The 17,829-nt window shown below is 46.4% G+C and overlaps 1 protein-coding gene across 1 annotated transcript in view; it reads left to right on the top strand.

The window, feature by feature from the left end:
- Window positions 1-17,829, top strand: part of MCOLN2 (mucolipin TRP cation channel 2) — a 1,022,745-nt gene that overhangs the window by 863,909 nt on the left and 141,007 nt on the right. Inside the window, exon 12 of the mRNA XM_069641702.1 lies at window positions 12,699-12,905. Within this exon, the coding sequence (XP_069497803.1) occupies window positions 12,699-12,905 (207 nt within the window). The remainder of the gene's footprint in view (window positions 1-12,698; window positions 12,906-17,829) is intronic.

Consider the following 17,829-nt stretch of genomic DNA (forward strand, 5'->3'; position numbering starts at 1 on the left):
CTTGTAGAGGGCTCTGCCTTTGTTGTCTAGTCCTTTGTTTGTTTCAGTCCTTTTCCTCTTTCCTTCCACTCTCCATTTCGTAAGCATAGCTCCCAGGGCAAAGGGCACAAGCTAAAGGTGCCTCCTCAAGGTGCCATCCATCCCTGTTTGTCTGATACCCTAGCCCTGCCAGACGCCCTTACTATCATCTACAGCTATGTCCAGGCAAGGGACGTTTTCATTGAATCTTACCTCTACTGTATTGTGCTACACCTGCATAGTGCTTCCCAAGGAGTGCCAATAGGAGACTTGTTGCATTAAATCGCTTCACTTTTTGCATTTCACCCACAAGAGTGTTCCAAAAGTAGTGAAACACATTTTGAATATGCTGTTACATAGATTGCACCACATTTGATTTTTGCCGCTGCATAAATTGGTTAACGCTGCTTCTGAATTCAGCCGCACTAGGATTGCAACCCACTGCTTTTGAATTTAGCCACACTACAATTGCATCCTGCTGCTTTGTAAATTAGCCACACTGGAATTGTAACCCGCTGCTTTTGAATTTAGCCAAACTAGAATTGTAACTTGCTGCTTTTGAATTTTACCACACTACAATTATACGGAGTTAGCGAACTCTGCTTTTGAATTCAGCCACACTAGAATTGCCACCCTCTGCTTCAGAATTCAGGCGCACTAGAATTGCAACCTGCTGCTTTTGAATTTAGCCACACTACAATTGCAATCCGCTGCTTTTGTATTTAGCCACAGTAGAACCGTACTGATTTGATATCTGCTGCTTTTGAAGCAAGCCACACTTGATTTGTACAAATGTATTTGTTTAGATTTAGTTTAGATGAGCCACTCCGCAATCCATATAGCAGAACCAAAGCAAACACGGAAAAATATAGAAGGAAGAACCAACAATAAAACTACTGAAACACCCAAAGATCACCTGAAACCAACTAACCACCCCTTCTCGTCTCCACACCCTCACACCTCTCACATTCAACACATGTCCAAAGGGCTAGTAAAACAACCCACCAAAACCCTGCAAACCGCATGTGCCCCTCTGATCCTACTAGAAACTCAATACCTGCAAACAACTCAGACACTGGAAGCTAACCTTACAGACACAGAAACTCCAGTGTACATAAAGCACACTCAGAAAGCTCCCACACACAGATGCCAGTTTTCCCTGGTTCAGAACGCATCAAAAGATGAGCACAAATTCTATCCTAACCCTCTCTCCCTCACTAAGCAACCCTGCTCACTTTTCTTACAGAGCCCCGTGAGTGACTGGAGACCATGCAAATGGTAGCAGTGTGCGGTATAAATCAACATGACATAACATTTAAGTGAAGGAAGTGTTGAAAAGCTGAAAAATGAGAGACCGCCAGTGGATAGTGATACCCTGGGAAAAGGGGAAAGTAACCAGAGACTTTGTACAAGACCAGTACAATACCAAGGATACAGAAAGGTACTATATAAAAGAAAACGAAAAATACAAGACAGATGATAGAGGAATCGCACCTGAGCCACAGACATTCAAGTAGATCAAAATCAATTGAACTGTAAGCATCCAGGAGGGGAGGCCTACCAGAGCAATAATACCTCCCAGGGTACATTGAGGCTAACGGCCACACACATAAATGCTATAAGAGATCCACAAAAGGGAGCACTAACGATGAGAGAAATCTGAGGAGTCAGAAATGAAAGCCGGACACAAGTTTGCCATGTTTTTGATTAAATACGTTTATTGAAAACAAAAGTGTTGGGAGAAGGCATCTCTGACCCTGCTCTAAGAGGAGTTTCCCTACCTAAAACTAAGGATCTGTCTGTGTCAAGATGTCAAAATCAAAACTGTCCTTCTATCCAAGCGTTCTGTTCTGACCCTCACACTATAAACCAAACTATAATGTAAAAAGGGGAATGTCTTTAACCTTTGTTGGTTTCAAAAGAGTTCACAAAAGAAAATAAACAACTCCAACACAAGTTCTCCAAGTTCCAAGAGCCTTGGATCCAGAGGGTGGATCCCTTCCCCTGGATTCTTCCTCAATACAAATCTTCCTCAATAAAAATGATTCTCCAACACAAAGTTCTTCAAGATCAAAAGGCTTTGGTTCCAGAGGGTGGGTCCCTGCCCCTGGATTTTGCCTTAATACGAATGGTTCTTAGTATAACTGTTGTTTTTTTTGTTTTTCTTGACCCACAACAATGCTGTTAATTACAAGACTGCTTAGCCTTGTGGTTTCCACTTCTTACAAAAGTTAATTTTATTGGCCCGTAACAATATTGTTATTTACAAGGCTGTTTAGTCTTGTGGGTTCCACATTATTCAAAAGTTCCTTCCGTAAAAAGAGGTAGGAAGTGTTTACATGGCCTCTATAGACATGTTGAATGCTTTCGAAACTGTAAGTAGGGGAAGGCTCTTGGCTAAACGTATTGCTTGGAATATTCCTGTGCATCTTGTACAACTCCTGGCATTGCTCCACACAAATACGACACAGAGTAAGGTTGAATGGGGAAGGTGCCCTGTCTGACTCGATTTCAATTTTTTTTTTGAAAATGTCTTTTTTGTAATTTTAATACAGCACTACATAATACAACATTGCCCCCCCTAACCCCCCACCCTGGTACGAGCGAGCAAGACCACTTGACATGTAACTAAGTGACATACACATAACCTTATAAGCGCCAGGGCAAGTCTCAAATTGGTGCAGTCCTCCGCGTAGCCAATCGGAGTCTAGGTCCCAGATGTCTCCCACAGCAGTATTCACCTAGGAATCAGTAGCAATGTCACATCCAGAGACACTGGAGCCTCAAATTCCCAGTTGCTCTTCCCCACCGGCCCTATCACGAAGTTCAAACCTGTTCTCCGGTATCCCTCTGAATAGAGGAGTCTCCCCAAGCACCCTGCAATGGAGGGGGTGCATCCCTCCCAACATCTGATTGTCTAAGAAATAGTGTATATGCATCCCACATCCGTCTATCCCCTTCATCATTCCTCTGCAAGGCGCCCCACCTGGACTCCATGTCATTACAATACAAAACATCCTCCAACCACTGAGTGATTTTAGGGCCACACTTCTTACCCCACCCCATAGCTACTCTCCGTTTTGCAAGGATCAGAAGAAGGCCTATCAATTTCCTATACTCTTTAGACACATGCTCAGTGTTTCCCAGCAAAGCCATCATGGGATCCGGTCTTACACATGCCCCCACTATATCCCCAATCACCTTGAAGACACGTTCCCAATAGTTCTGTATCTCCCTGCAATCCCACGCCACATGGAGACAGTCTGCTGTGGCCTGCCCGCAACGGAGGCAGGAACCATTATGCTGAGTGTAATATTCCTTCAGTTGGGCCGAGGAATAACAATAATACTGGTGTAGGAACTCGAAATGAATCAGCTTGAACCTTGAACAGACCGCCCCCTTCCGGGTCATCTTGCAGCAGTATCCCCACGTGGCAGTTGATATTTCCTTACCCAGCGTTTGCTCCCACAACTCCCTTGGCGCCATGGTAGCTGCCGCCCTGCCCCTCAGGGCCCATGCATACAGAGTGGATGTCACACGGTTCCCCACGCTCCCCTGAACCATTTTATCTAGCATGTCTGACACGTGCGGTTGCTCGGGGAAAGACGGAAACAGTCTCTGCAGCGCTATCCGCAGCCTGGAATATAAGAATATATCTAGCGAAGTCAGGGCACCTCTCTCCTCAATTGGTCAGTTATCAGTTATTATAAACCTCCCGTTCGGGAACAGGTCACCAAACCCAGCCACATTCAGACTCTTCATCAAAGCTACAAAACCTCTTTCGCTGGACAGCGGGATACCTGGCATGTATGTGACCGGAAGCCCAGGCGAGTACAATACCTCCTCTGTAGGTTTACCTTCCAACCAGACCCAAGCCATGTATGTCAGATCAACCATATACCGGACCGTACGTGGGTGACTGGGCGCGTTGAGTACAACCGCACGTAATAATGCTGGGGACACACATGCCGATGCTCAGCCACAATCCCGTACCAATAGCGCAGATAGCCTGCCTGTGCCACTGTATAATATAATTCGAAATCGGGCAAGGCCAGCCCCCCGCCGCCCAGACCGGAGCCATCAATTTATCCCAAGCTATCTGTGCCCTTTTACCTGCCCAGAGAAAGCAAGACACGGCAGAGCGGAGGTCCCGAAAATATTTCTTAGGCACCACAATGGGCACATTGAGGAATACGTAGATGAACCATGGCAGAATGGACATCTTGACTACAGAGATCCTTCCAAATAGGTTGAGCGGGAGCGAGTTCCACCTGAGGATTGCAGATTTTGCAGACTCAAGTGTGTTCAGGTAATTCCTACGGTAAACCACCCCCACTTCCCTAGCTATTGTGAACCCCAGATATTTTGTACTAATCAGGTCCCAATGGAATCATCATTTGTCGCGGAACTGTACCGTTACCTCTGTCAGCGGGAATATGACTGACTTACTGGTGTTCACTCTTAGACCCGATACGTCCCTGAACCCTTGCACATCTACCATAATAGGATCTAAATTAACTTTGGGATGACCGACAAACAGGACCATATCGTCCACGTACAGCGAAATCGCCAGCCGATGAGTCTAATTGGCTGCCCGATGTAAATGTAGTTCCCTTACCCGTTCTGAGCAGGGGAGACAACGGGCACCCCTGGTGCATCCCGCACTCAAGCGGTATCGACCCTGTAGTTTGTCCATTCACCCTCACCCTGGCCGTCGGCTCTTTATATAACAGGGATATCATGGACATTAACTGGTCCCCCCAGCCCCATCCTACGCAAAATCGCAAATAGAAACGGCCATTCCACGGAATCAAACGCTTTAGTGGCGTCTAACAAGGCCGCTATTGCCGGTTCACTGCTTGGTAATGCCTCTATCAGCCCAAACATTCTACGCAGCCCAAACGATGTTGACTGCCCCGGGATAAAACCTGCTTGGTCAGCCCTGATCAGGGTCGTCATCAGAGGCGCCAGTCTAACCACCAATACCTTGGCCAATATTTTGTCAATATTAATGAGTGAAATCGGCCGATACGAGGAACACTCTCCGGCCGGCTTACCGGGTTTGAGCAAAACAATGACTACTGCTTTTCTGAGAGACCCTGGGAGTCTGCCCTCGGTAACTGCCTGCTGATACACTTGCAGTAGGTAGGGCGCTAATTTAGTCCCATACGTTTTATAGAACTCAGCTGTGAAGCCGTCCGGGCCAGGGGCCTCAATCTCTCTTTCAGGGATATCCCCCAAGCGCCTCTCAATCCACTGCAGAGAATCTGTTGAATCTTGATTAGGCCCATAGTAGCATATAAACTTATATAACTTCCCCTGCACTATTGATGCCCTGCCCTCCTCATCTTTCAGAACCTGGGACAGCCGAAACCCAACCATACTGTGTATCAGGCTGGCCACCCCCCCCTCCCCTAGAATAGGAGGAATAAGAGAAGTACCTATGGCACCCCCAACCCTTACCGAACCTGGATTCTGTGTCTGCCGTTTAGTGGGTCTCTTTGAGAAAGGCCACCCCCTACTTGATGACGGTTCAGGTATTGCAGAACCTTCCGGCATTTGGGAGGATTATTAAGACCCCTAACGTTGCAGGTCATGAGATTAAGTGTCACCATCCAAGGAGGTTCTAGCTAAAGCGCTCAAGGTGCCCCGCACCAGTTTTTGATCCAGCATCACCCATACCGATGTACCCCCCACCCCTACCAACAACCCCCCAAGTTGTCGATCCCCCCAAAGTATTCCATCCCACCTCCTCCAAAACAAACACCCCAACTTCCCAGCACAGTAACAACCCCAACCATTAGGGAATTAACAAGCTCTCGCTTGGGGGAACATTAGGAGCTGATCGTCCCTGCACACTCAAATTCATTGTACCCCAGACTCTCCACTCCAACAAAGGGCAGCAATAACCAAGAAAGAGAAAGCAGATCTAACATGGCCTCAGAAGTATATCATGTATCTTCACCCCAGGGGGCCGGAGATCGTGGTAACATATCTAGAAAGGAGCTAGCCTCATCCGGGGTGTGAAAGAAGATAGATTTGCCATCATGCTCCACTCTCAATTTGGCCGGAAACAGCATAGCATACTTCATGCCATTCTCTCTCAATCTCTTAACAGCAATAAATGTCTTTCTGGACGCCTGCACCTTACCCTTATCCTTATGTCCCTATAATTTAGCAAATGAGCGATCAACGGGCAGGGCGGAGCCCCCGGCACTGGTTTTGTGCCACTCTGTATCCTGTGCACCCTTTCCACCACACACAGCGAAGAGAAGCCCTCCGACCACAGTGCTTCCCGGAGGACCTCCTCGACCAGCTTCTCCATGTGTTTCTGATCCCACGACTCAGACAGGCCCACTATCCTGATGTTGTTCCGTCGTGAGCGTGATTCCAAATCTTCCTGTTTTGCCACAAGCTCCTTCAGTGCCCTCTTAACATCGGTCATGTCCCTGGACGTGATAGCCGCCTCATCCTCCATTCTCGAGACCCTGCCCTCCGCCTCGTCGAGTCGTTCCCTATGCTTGTCGAGCCTCACCTGCATATGGTCCACCTTGCAGGTCAGTGAGTCCAACTTCCTGTCCAGAGACTGAATACCCGATTGCAGCTTGTAAAACGTAGTCTTAATGTCCTGAAAAGCAGTTGCATGGTCTGCAGGAAGTGCAGAGGGCTGAGCCCCCTGTGGCTCCTCAACTGGATTTACTTTTCACTTGTGCTGCCATGTCAAAATTCAGTTTGGCCTGCTGCTTACCTCCCTTGCTAGATTTAGACATGTTGGACTCCAGGGGCTAAGGAGTGGTTCCCAGGGCTGGGGCAGGAATACGGATGGGGTTAACAGCAACTGAGCCTGAGTCTTGCACCCCCGTGACGAGGGCCCCACCAGGACTCAATGATCAGCAGCCACCCCAGTCCAGTGAAGGTCGTGAGAGAGAGCCCCCCCCGGGGAATGTGAGGTGGGCTGTCGCCCCCCTCCCCCCACGGATGTTTTGTGGGCACTCCCACAGTGTAACCCACCACCAGCCTGTGCAGTCTCCAGCCCCCTGTCTGAAAACCAGACTGCCAGCACAAATATCGCCGCCACAAGTCCACCACTGGAGTGCACCACCTGGCAGATCCCCACCGCGGTGGGTTCCACAACAGGACTACAATGCGCCAGGCAGCGCTCCACCACTTGCCGCCGCTGCCTCAGCTCTGTGTCATCAGGCCAGTCTCCAGTCTGCCCGCCCAGAGCAGAGAAACCCTCAGCCCAATCCAAGAGCGGCCCCCGCTCCCTGGTACCTCCACAGGTTGTCGCCTCACCCAGCACTCAGCGGATCCCTCAGGATTGTGGTGAGGGGGCCTGTGCCAGCTCCCACCTCCAAGTAGCAGTCGAGCCTCTCCCAGTCATTCAGCCCCGCTCACATGGAGCACTCACCCCGGGTTCCTTCGATCAGGTCGATGGGGGCGATGCAAACCGGTCCAGCTGGGCTTCTCCTCTTCCGCCTACTATATTCCTCCGGTCCCCTCAGATACCCGCTCCAGCGCCACCGCTCCACGGCACTCCAAAGTTGTTTCCTCGGGTAAGGGGGCCGGATAGCGACCGCTTACACCCCCGCAGCCGGCAAGCCCCACCGCCCACACACTGCCACTTGCATGTCCCGTCCGGCCCTGTGTCCTCTTCCGATGGGCAGTTGTACACCGCCGGCAGACGCGCAGCACCCGCTCAGGCAGCCCCTCACCAGCCACGTTGCCGGCGGTCACCACAGCTCTCTGTCCGCTCAGCAGAGGCCCAATGCACCTCTCCCACACTTAGCTTGCCTCACACTATGGGCTTCCCGGGCACCGCGGCTGCAGGACCTCTGCTGTGCAACTTCCCTTATCCACTCAGGCAGGCCTCCACCAGCCGATCCACTAGTGCCCGCCTCAGCACCTTCCCCACATGGCGGGGACATGCGCCGTTCTCAAGCCGCTCCGCAAACCATCCAGGCACCAATTTTATCGGTGAAAGCGCCTGCAGGGTCTCAGCACCCCCCGCAGCGCAGCACCGGCGAGAGGATGAGAACAGAGGTCTCGGTACCGTCTGGGTCCTTTACCGAATATCTGTGTGCAGCGGAGCTTCACTGGCACACGGCCATCTTGGTCGGGCTCGCTGCTAGCGCCCTCCCCATCCCCCCCCCTCGATTTCAACCTGTGTAGGTCTGAAACAGGAGTGTGCGGTTGCACCAACCCTGTTCAACCTTTATATGGTGGACATGAATAAAATCTGGAAGGAAGGCACAACCAACTCTGTGAAACACCTTGTACGAGAGTTGGGGGATAAAACAAACACAGGAATCTAGCTCCACTACAACAGATTTTAAATATTCTACATCTGATTGGCTCCTCTGCAGAAGAACTCACAACTAACATGTCCCTAACTAAAAGAAAGCTCTTTAGGTACGACTGGGCGGATACTGTGGATAAACCGGACTACACACTTTATGGCGAATATGCAAAATTCACCACTGAAAGGGAAGACATTTCCAATACATCTCCATCTTCCCATGCCCAACACTACGATACACATATCTGCGTTTCCACTATAACCAACTTCCAACGGATAGGTAAATGGGACCAAACACTGGAAGACTCTAGTTGTAGATTTTGTGGGAACAGTGATGAGGAAAGCTTAAAACATGTGGTGACTGTTCAGCTTTGGCTGAGGATAGAAATTGCCCATCAGGCAATGCTGGACTGACAGAACTCCACTGGATACGATTAATGTGGGGTGCACAGCAAAGCTTGATTATATATGTTATTTTCTGCAAATCAGCCTGAAGAAAATTTAAGGTTTTAATAATGGATTGATTTGATTTTCAGTTTGGTAAGGCTTTTTCTCTTTTTGTGCATAAAATAACAGGTTTCTTTCTTTTAACATTTTGATGTATGAACTTAAAGTAAATATAATGTATGATTATGTGAATAGTTTTTACTTTTGTATTAACTATACCACAATAAAAACATGTTTTAAAAAAGGTCCTTCTTGTTTAACAGTTCTATATCTTTTCTTGCTACTTCTTGTAGATTTGAAATTGCCTGGTATACTCCTCTGCCAGTGCTTCTTGTATTCACACACACTTGTAGCTGTCTGGTTTCTCTTACTTCCACAGTTGTGCATACCCCTCTTGGTATCTCACAGCTCCTTGATTCATCATTTGATTTGAGTTATCCACATATTTGATGTCATACATTCTAAAATGGCTGAGGTCCTTAAATGTAATATGCTTGCGTGGCTTATAATCAGTTTTTTTATTATCTCTGTTTCTCTGGTTTAACTGATTGTGGTTTGTACTTGGCTCGGTCGCTGAAACGCCCGGGGTCTCACTATGCGTGGGCTGACTCACTGGCTTTTCTTGGCATTTCTGGTCCCGTTAACGCTTACGCGGCAATGGCCTGCCACCTGCTTCCCACTCTGGACTGCTCTCGTGTCGTTTTGGCCTCTCTTGGCTTCTCTTCCACACGCCTCATCCCATCCAGGCCCCGGTAGGTGAAATGCTGCCTTTGTCGGTTTCCGAATGCCCAGGAATCTTGCTCAAGCTCCTGGCGTGTCTATGGCGTGTCTCTTCCTCACAGTGTTCCTCTGCTTCCTCTCTGGTGAGCCGCTCTGCTATGCCACACTGGTTCGTGCTTTCAAGCTCCACAAGCCTCACGGTATCCGGTAATATCTCCATACATATGGTCGCTGGCAAAAGGCTGTGGCGACTTTATAAATGGTCACCATATATATGGGCTCAAGGGGAGCGAGGGTTGTGGGGGTGTGCCTCGCTTGTTCAATGTGATAATGTCCCTGTAAACTACAGCCATTTTTTGGCGACATTTCTGTCAGACGTAATTTTTGCAGGGACATTATCACATGGGACCAGCCTCACGGAGAGGTAAGACAACGTCGCTGAAACAGCAGCAGCCGCCCTCAAGAGGTTGCTTTCAAGCTCCCTCTGCATTGTTCTATCCTTCTTCCTCGTCCTAGTACTTGGGTGATTGTGCGAAAAGTAGTCAATTGATGCCGATTGATACAGGTTACTTGAAAATTCACTTTCAACAGGTCTGACTGAGCCAGTTCTATAAGATGAACAATTGAAACTGGAAAAAGGTTGTTTTGGAGTTTTTACCTTTTATAAGTGGTGCCTATAGAATTTTGGGAAAAGGGTTCTATATTTTCCTAAAAGGGAGGGGGGCGGGTGTAGATGTATGGTAATGTTACGTTATGTTGATTTATACCATTTATACCTCACACCACTACCTCCCAGGGGCAGTCTTCAGGTGCTCACGTGGCTCTGCCAGAAAGAGGACAGGGTTGGTTAGTGAGGTTAGAGGGCTAGGATCTGTCCAGAACGAGGAGAAACGTGCGTCTGTGTGCGTCTGTGTGTGTTGTGTTGTAGATGGGTTGATTGTGTGCACTTGATTGCTGTATCCATAAGAGTGAGGCCCAATGCCTAGGGTGTTTGGTGTGAGTGTTTGTTATGTTGGGCATGTGTTTGTGTGTTTTATTTGTAGCTTGGCATGTATTTAAGGTTATGGTTGAGCGCATTGGCTTGTGCATTTGTAAGGATGAGGACCAACACCTGTATTTTTGTTGTGTGTGAATGTCTATTATGTTGGTGTGTGTTTTATGTGTTAAATTGGTTGGTATTTAAGGTTATGTTTGTGTGCACTGGCTTATTATGTCCATAGGGGTAAGGTCCAGTGCTTAGGGTGATTGTTGTATGCAAGTGTTAGTGACGTTGGGTGTGTGATTGTATGTAGTTTGGCTAGCCGAAAGGCGTGTGTAGTGCCAGGGAGGTGTGTAGAAGGAGAGCAGGAGTGGGGTGGTTAGTACATTGGGTACTGTCAAAGTTCTTCTAGGTGGTTAATCTGCACAATTCTATCTAAATATGACGGCCAGCTTATCTTCACAATTCAGTCTAAATGTGATGCATGGCTAATCTTCACAGTTCTGTTTGTGACATACGGCTTATCCTCACAGCTAATTTTTGCAATTCTATCAAATAGGCCATTAGGGTATTGGATATCAAAGGACTTTCTTCATGGGCAAATGGGGAATGCCATGTCCCATCCATTGAAGCCGTCTCCTCCCATGTGATCCTCCCTCACATAGCTGCCACCAGGGTCAGAATCAGGAAGTGGCTGCTGTCCCCTGGCCACATGGAAGGAGGTTACCACCGAGGAATCAGTGATGACTCCAATGGATTCATCACAGAAAACTCAATTGCCCAATTAACAAACTAAAGAAGCTGCTACAAGAAGTCACAAGAGACTATTTGCGGATTGTATATTAAAGAGAATCATTGAGCTAGTACTAGAAGTATATTCAGGTCAAGGGAGTCATTTGCCTGACCCAAGTTCGTTTTTCATAGTGGTAGGATCAGCTAGGGTAGTTTTGAACAGTGAACTTATTTCTTTGAACATTCACGACTAACAAAGGAGCACCTTAGTAACAAAGGTAGGGATCACTCATCGGGAAAGTTAGGACTTACAATTTTTCTTTATTAGTACCTGGGGGTGGGAGGGGGGTGTGACAGCCTTCCAGTCAATGAGCAGGCTCGGAACGGGGCCATTACCAGATGGTAATCCCGCTGCTCTGAGCCTCCTCGGGGCTGGACGCCCTGATCTTCCCTCCCCGGGAAAAAGCTAAGTGCTCCCTTCCACAAACCCCTTTTTCCACAGATTTCCCTTCTTCCTCCCCAACCTACTTCCTTCTGCTTTTTGGGAGCAGACACGCCGGGAACACTGTCCCCGTCGTGTCTTCTCACGATCTGCTACACGCTGCCATGGAAAGGGCAAGGGATGACATGTAGTCCCTTCTCCCGATCCATGGTGGCCTTTTTATTTGTTTTACTTTTGAAATTGCCACCATGGAAAGGGAGAACAGACTCAGTTTCCCCTTCCATGGTGGACATTTCTTCTCTTTTTTCAGTTGCGATACGCTGGAGCGTCTCAAAATTAAAAGAAGTTGCTTTTAGTATCTCGGTCCAACGTGCCGGGGTACTAACAGCAATATACCCCTCACCACATTACCACCTCAGTTAATTCCCTGGGGGCTTAGTTAACTATGGGCCCAGGGGCATTACCTGAGGCGGGAATGCCCTCCCACCCCCTGGTCTGGGTGTATTGCTTAAATAACCTATCGTACACCATGTCCTCAGAGAGTCGGTGTCCTTCTTCTGACTCTCTGCAGTCTAAAAATAAACTGCCTGGTCCCCACAATTACTTGAATAGCTGTTTCATATATAGTAATTACTTTTAAAGGTACAGCTTTTGGCCAAATTAGTGCTTGCCCACATAGCATTACAATCAAAAAGACTTAAGTCCACTGTCGTTTTACTATATCTTTCAGTATTATGTATGTGTAAACAATGACATGCATGTTTGGTCTGGTGCAGCCTGACCCTAAAACTCCCTTGCCAATTCAAGTATTAGCAAATTCTGACCCTAGAATGGCTGCTAACAGACAGTCGATCAGCCAGCAACATCCAGGATATAGAGCTACTTCTGACATGACAAAAAACAATGCTTTTGGCTCACACACGTGAGAATAACCAAAAGAACCCAGAATATGAAGAAACACAAATGTAATTTATTGAAAACCATAAACATTCTTTGGATATGATCAACATTTCATTCTGATTGCATTTTTACTGTCTTTTTGTTTTCTCCTTTGATTTTAGTTTGAAGATCTGAACACAGTAGCAGAATGTTTGTTTTCATTGGTCAACGGAGACGACATGTTTGCAACATTTGCCCAAATTCAGCAGAAAAGTACATTGGTTTGGCTGTTCAGCCGGTTATACTTGTACTCATTCATTAGTCTTTTCATCTACATGATTCTCAGCTTGTTCATTGCACTTATCACGGACTCCTATGAAACCATTAAGGTGAGTGCTTCTGTTTTTATGGGAGAAGTTCTTTGAATCGAATTCATTTATGCATGTTAGATTAATGGAGGTTATAATTTTTTGTTATAATTATATTAAATAAAATTACACTGTCTGGATGTGTGTGTGTGTGTGTGTGTGTGTACACATGAAAATGACTTTTTTCTTCTTCAAACTCATTTACCGCTCTTTCCTTGACGTGCTCCCAGACATTTTCTTTGTGGCACAAAGAGGGGTAATGATTGGAACATCCGACACATTTCCTCACAGGCTGAAGATATAAAGGAAGAAATATATACATTCTTTTAAAAAATATATTTTCCTAAAGATGCTGTGCTCCTCATAGTGTTACTCAGTTGGATAGAACTCCCAGGATGCTAATTCAGCAAATATTGTTCTTCATGTCCTCAATGGAGTTGTACCCAATATTCAGAGTTTTTGATAGAGGTTGTCGTCTGTGAGGGGCTAACATGAGATTTGATCTTTCGCAAATGGCAAAAACATTGATTCCTCGTGTATTAAGATAGGGCACAGGCAGATTATGTTTTGACTCCCAAAGAAATGCCCTTTTATGCCCTTTGTGTCATCCTAAAACACTGTCAGGAATGTCACTTGACCAGGCTCAGACTGGCCTATAGGGCAATACCAGAACCAAAAATCGCTGGTGTGGCCCAGTTTTTTTTGGTCAAAGTGGCCCACTTTTTGCGCGAATGTGGGCCAGTTTAATTAGTTATTTCACTGTGTCTAGTAGTTTTGTCCAGTGTTGCTTGATAAATATTCTTTAAAATGCACAATTTGCATAACATTATCTCAAAAAACTCTCACTTGGGCACTATTTTAAACAGTCCGACACAAAAGGAATGAATTGCCATTTGCGACTGTGGGTCACATTTTCATTGGTGCCCGAGACAATTTTATGACCGAGTCCGACCCTGCACTTTACCTATTTATGTAAAACCAAACTGCGTCTTGTAGGATATATTTATGGGGCAACAATAAATGTATGCCCCATCAATTGAGCAATGACTTAGAATCTTAACTAACTCTGCATTGGATTAATTTAACACCACAGTAGTCTCGAAAATATTTTGCAATATGCAAGCCAAAAACCAGGCCAGGGTGCAGAAAGAATATATTTTTATTGTTCTTTAGTTACTAGAAAAAATCCATATATGCACAACAATTATCACTAAGCATGTCACCCTACTCTGTGGCACACGCGTTTCCTTGATGACAATGCCATAACTACTACAAGTTGAAAACAGTTTTTCTTTGGAAATGAACAATCACACCATCTCTAAAATACAACAACATGTACAGTTTTCATTTCTTATCTCTAGCCCCCCACGGGTCACAAGTAAAGAGAAACTCGGATCTAGAGAACACTTCAGATGATCAGGTCACTCAAATGAATACCCCTAAGGTGAAGATAATGCAGCACCCTAGAACATGACCTAATTGTGCTGTACAATGTAATTGCTATGTGGTCTAACTTAAAAACGTAGCTTTTCTAGTGTGCAAAAGAATCCACATGCGCAGCACTCTTTATTTCTGACATTCCTGCGCAATTTCCTTCTTACAATATTCTAGCATAACAGACATTTGATAAAACACTCTTTTCAGTATACAATGAACATCTTTCCTGTGCCACTATACAATGAGAATATTCCCAATAACTTTGGAGTTCCTTGCTCACTGTTTGTAGCGAGCGTGTGCTTTTTCATCAGTTATTTTCATCACCATCAAGTAAGTTTATTCGGAAAAAGATCCATAAACCATATTACAAACAATACACCGAATTATTACAACGTTCAATGATGTTTAGAAGACAATTCCTATGAATCAAAAATTCATGCAGCGCACTGTAAAAACATTAAAAGAACATGATCAATAGGAATGCATGTGTTCACTCAACTTACAAGCAATTTGTTCCGCCGAACCAAGCTTTTCTTAGAAACTCTAGACATCCCCATGCCACTGGGATAGTCTCAGCACGCAACAAATAGATCAATGCAGGTCTTACCTGACTAAAACCTGCATTTTTAAGCAAAGGTGCAATGGACATTTTTCTTGTGTCCTGGTAGGCCGGACAAAACATTACAAAATGCAATAGCTACTCCTCAGGCCAGTGGCATCACGGGCAAGCTACGAACTGTTCCATGCTTGACCAGTTCCTTGTTCGTGTCCTGAGCCATAGAGGATTAAAGCGTGCCCGCGTCAGTGGTCAGAGGGCCTAAGGCTATGGAGCAGATAAGGCTGAAGGCCTTTTCTGCAGTCGAAATAAGCATATGCTTTCTATTGGCCTCAACCCTAAGCGTGGAAGTTTCTCTGTTTGACACAAGGATTGAGTTGAACAATTGCTTATATTTGTTTACTGTGATCGGTAACAGAAGAGTGAGGGGACATTGCAAGTTCTGGGCATTCAGCTGGGAAATACATTTGTGACTGTTGGATACCATGGTATTTTGGATTTTGACGGGCTGGACATCAGAGCTCTAATAATCATGCGTGTTAGGGTGGCTTTCAGATTTGACCATACTGCAACCAGTGCGACAAAGGGGCCATCTGCCACTCATTGCCAATGTGAGGGCTTCCGAGTTCCATATGTATGGCAAAGTTAGGTGCTGAGCGCGGTAAACCAAGCAGTTTTTTTTTAGGTAAGTATTTTCTATGGTTTCAATTGGGGTAACTTTCTCCATGCCCCACAGGGCAGCCCCATAATTGGTAGCAGCCTTTGTTTGGGCTCTATACACCTACAGGATCATCTTGATCGTTTGCCCTGAGCATGTGTTCTCGAAGCGAGACAAGCCCCCAATAGCCTGCCTCATTCTCAGACACTGTTGCTCTATGTGGCTAAACCCCCACCAATTTTCACTGAAGGTGACTCCCATATAGTCGAATCTTTATACCCTGGGTTTTAGTTCACCACCACTCCACATTTTTCGCATCTTTGGCAGTCTACCACCTCTGAGCGAACAAGTCATTACTGCAGATTTTTTGGAGTTCACCGTTAGCTTGAGGTTAGACTTAAACCGAGTATAGGCATCTACCAAATGTTGTAGAGCTATGGGGGTCCAGGCGATTAGAACAATGCCATCCGCGTAACCCAACGCTGGGAGCAGGAATTCACCCACCGTAATAAAATCAGCTTAGTTTCCACCAGTGCCCGGTAAACTCCCTTAATGTAGAGGGCCAATAGTGCTGGGGCAACCACGCAACCCTGGCCAACACCCAGGCTGACTTCAAAGAAACCTGTGCATTGAACTTTTTGCCCGAATCTGATACATGCAGGTGTTTTCATGGATGATCTGCAGCACCTTTACCAATTCCTCCGGGCATCCCATGGACCCGAGCACACCCCACAACAAGGCTCTGTCTATCCTGAATGTTGTGCTCCGGTCCATGGACGCCAGGTAGAGTGGTTCACCCCTAACAAAAATTGACATTTCTCCCACCAGGTACAAATTTAGGACTTTATCTCGAGTCTCCAAGCCTGGGCTGAAACTGTACTGCATGTTTGCAAGGACCTCTCTGTCGGACATACACTGTTCTAGGTGTTCCATGACAGCCCGGCCAAATATCTTAAATGAGGTATCTAACAAAGAGATTGGCCTGTAAGGTATAGGACTCCCTGGGTCACCTTTTTTAAAGATGGGATAAATTATTGCTTGGCGCCATAAAGATGGATATTCGCCAAGTTCGAGGTAAGCATTGAAGCATCTGGTTAATAGAGGGGCAGTTCTGTTTCTCCCATAAAAAGGTCTGCTGGAATTGCATCCGGGCCCGGTGCTCGATTATGTAGTTGCCTATTCACTGCCTCCTAAACCTCCTTCACGGTTAAGCGTAGTGTAGTGCCACGCACCCCATCAAATTTACTAGGGGTCTCTGCTTTGTATATGGAGCTAAAATGGTCAGACCAAGCTTTCGCACTCACGTTCTGTGTTTTCAGGCTCTTTTATAGACAGGCCCATCTGCCACAAACTCCCAACATTTTTTGGAGTCTCCGGCCGATACAGCCTGGAGGAGTTCTTCCCATGCATGATCTTCTAAATGTTTTTTCCTGTTCACCAGCGCAGTTTTGTAGTGTGCACGGGCATTGATTATCTCTCCTCTAGTGCTGTCCCTTGCACATAACAGCCCCTTCAAGTAATTCTGGGCTACACAGCAGGGTTCATCAAACCAGCCCTGGATGTTGGTTCTCCGTGTTGTAAAATCATGCTGAAAAAGATCTGTTAAGGATTTCCACATTTCTTGTGAGGCCGGAATGATTTCCCTTGGGTCCACTCCCTGAGAGAGGATGGAGGCAATTTGCTCCCTATTCGCATGAACCGCCTTGATCTGGGTGGCCATTAAATCCAGTTTGATAGATAAAACACAAGCAAGCACAAACACAAGCAAGTTAAAAACAGAATAAAAACCAGCATGAGTGCAGAAAAAAGTTTACCAAGAATTGGTGGAGTCAAAGCTATGATGAACCGTGGCAGTGCAGAAAAAGAGTACCAAGAATGCAGCTAATATAAATTTGCTGCACACTGCAGTGAGCCCCCCAAAGCCAGGTAATGAGGGGAGAGAAAACCTTGCAGCCTCTCAACCTAGTTAGGGTGCAATCAAAAAAACTTCCAGACGCGGCTGCCAAAATGGCAAGGGAGCCAAATTTCATGCAGTTGCCAGACAAAGGTTTAATGGCACCAATGACGCTGGGGTTGTAGGTGTCCAGGAAGTCGAGTACACAATTAAGACACACTCCGAGTACCAGGCACGCCCGACGTCTCAAGGAGCTGCCTTAGTCCGTCTTTCCCCCCCTTCCCTCGGGTTTCAAAGGGAGCTGTAGCAATAAACAGAGGGCAGCCTTCAGCAGGCAGCAAGCATTAAATAAAAGCAAGGCTATATTAAGCAAAGTCAATGCAGTGGAGAATTGCTAAAG

Source organism: Ambystoma mexicanum, chromosome 1q (genome assembly GCF_040938575.1).
Source record: "Ambystoma mexicanum isolate Mex_15411 chromosome 1q, UKY_AmexF1_1, whole genome shotgun sequence".
NCBI lineage: Eukaryota > Metazoa > Chordata > Amphibia > Caudata > Ambystomatidae > Ambystoma > Ambystoma mexicanum.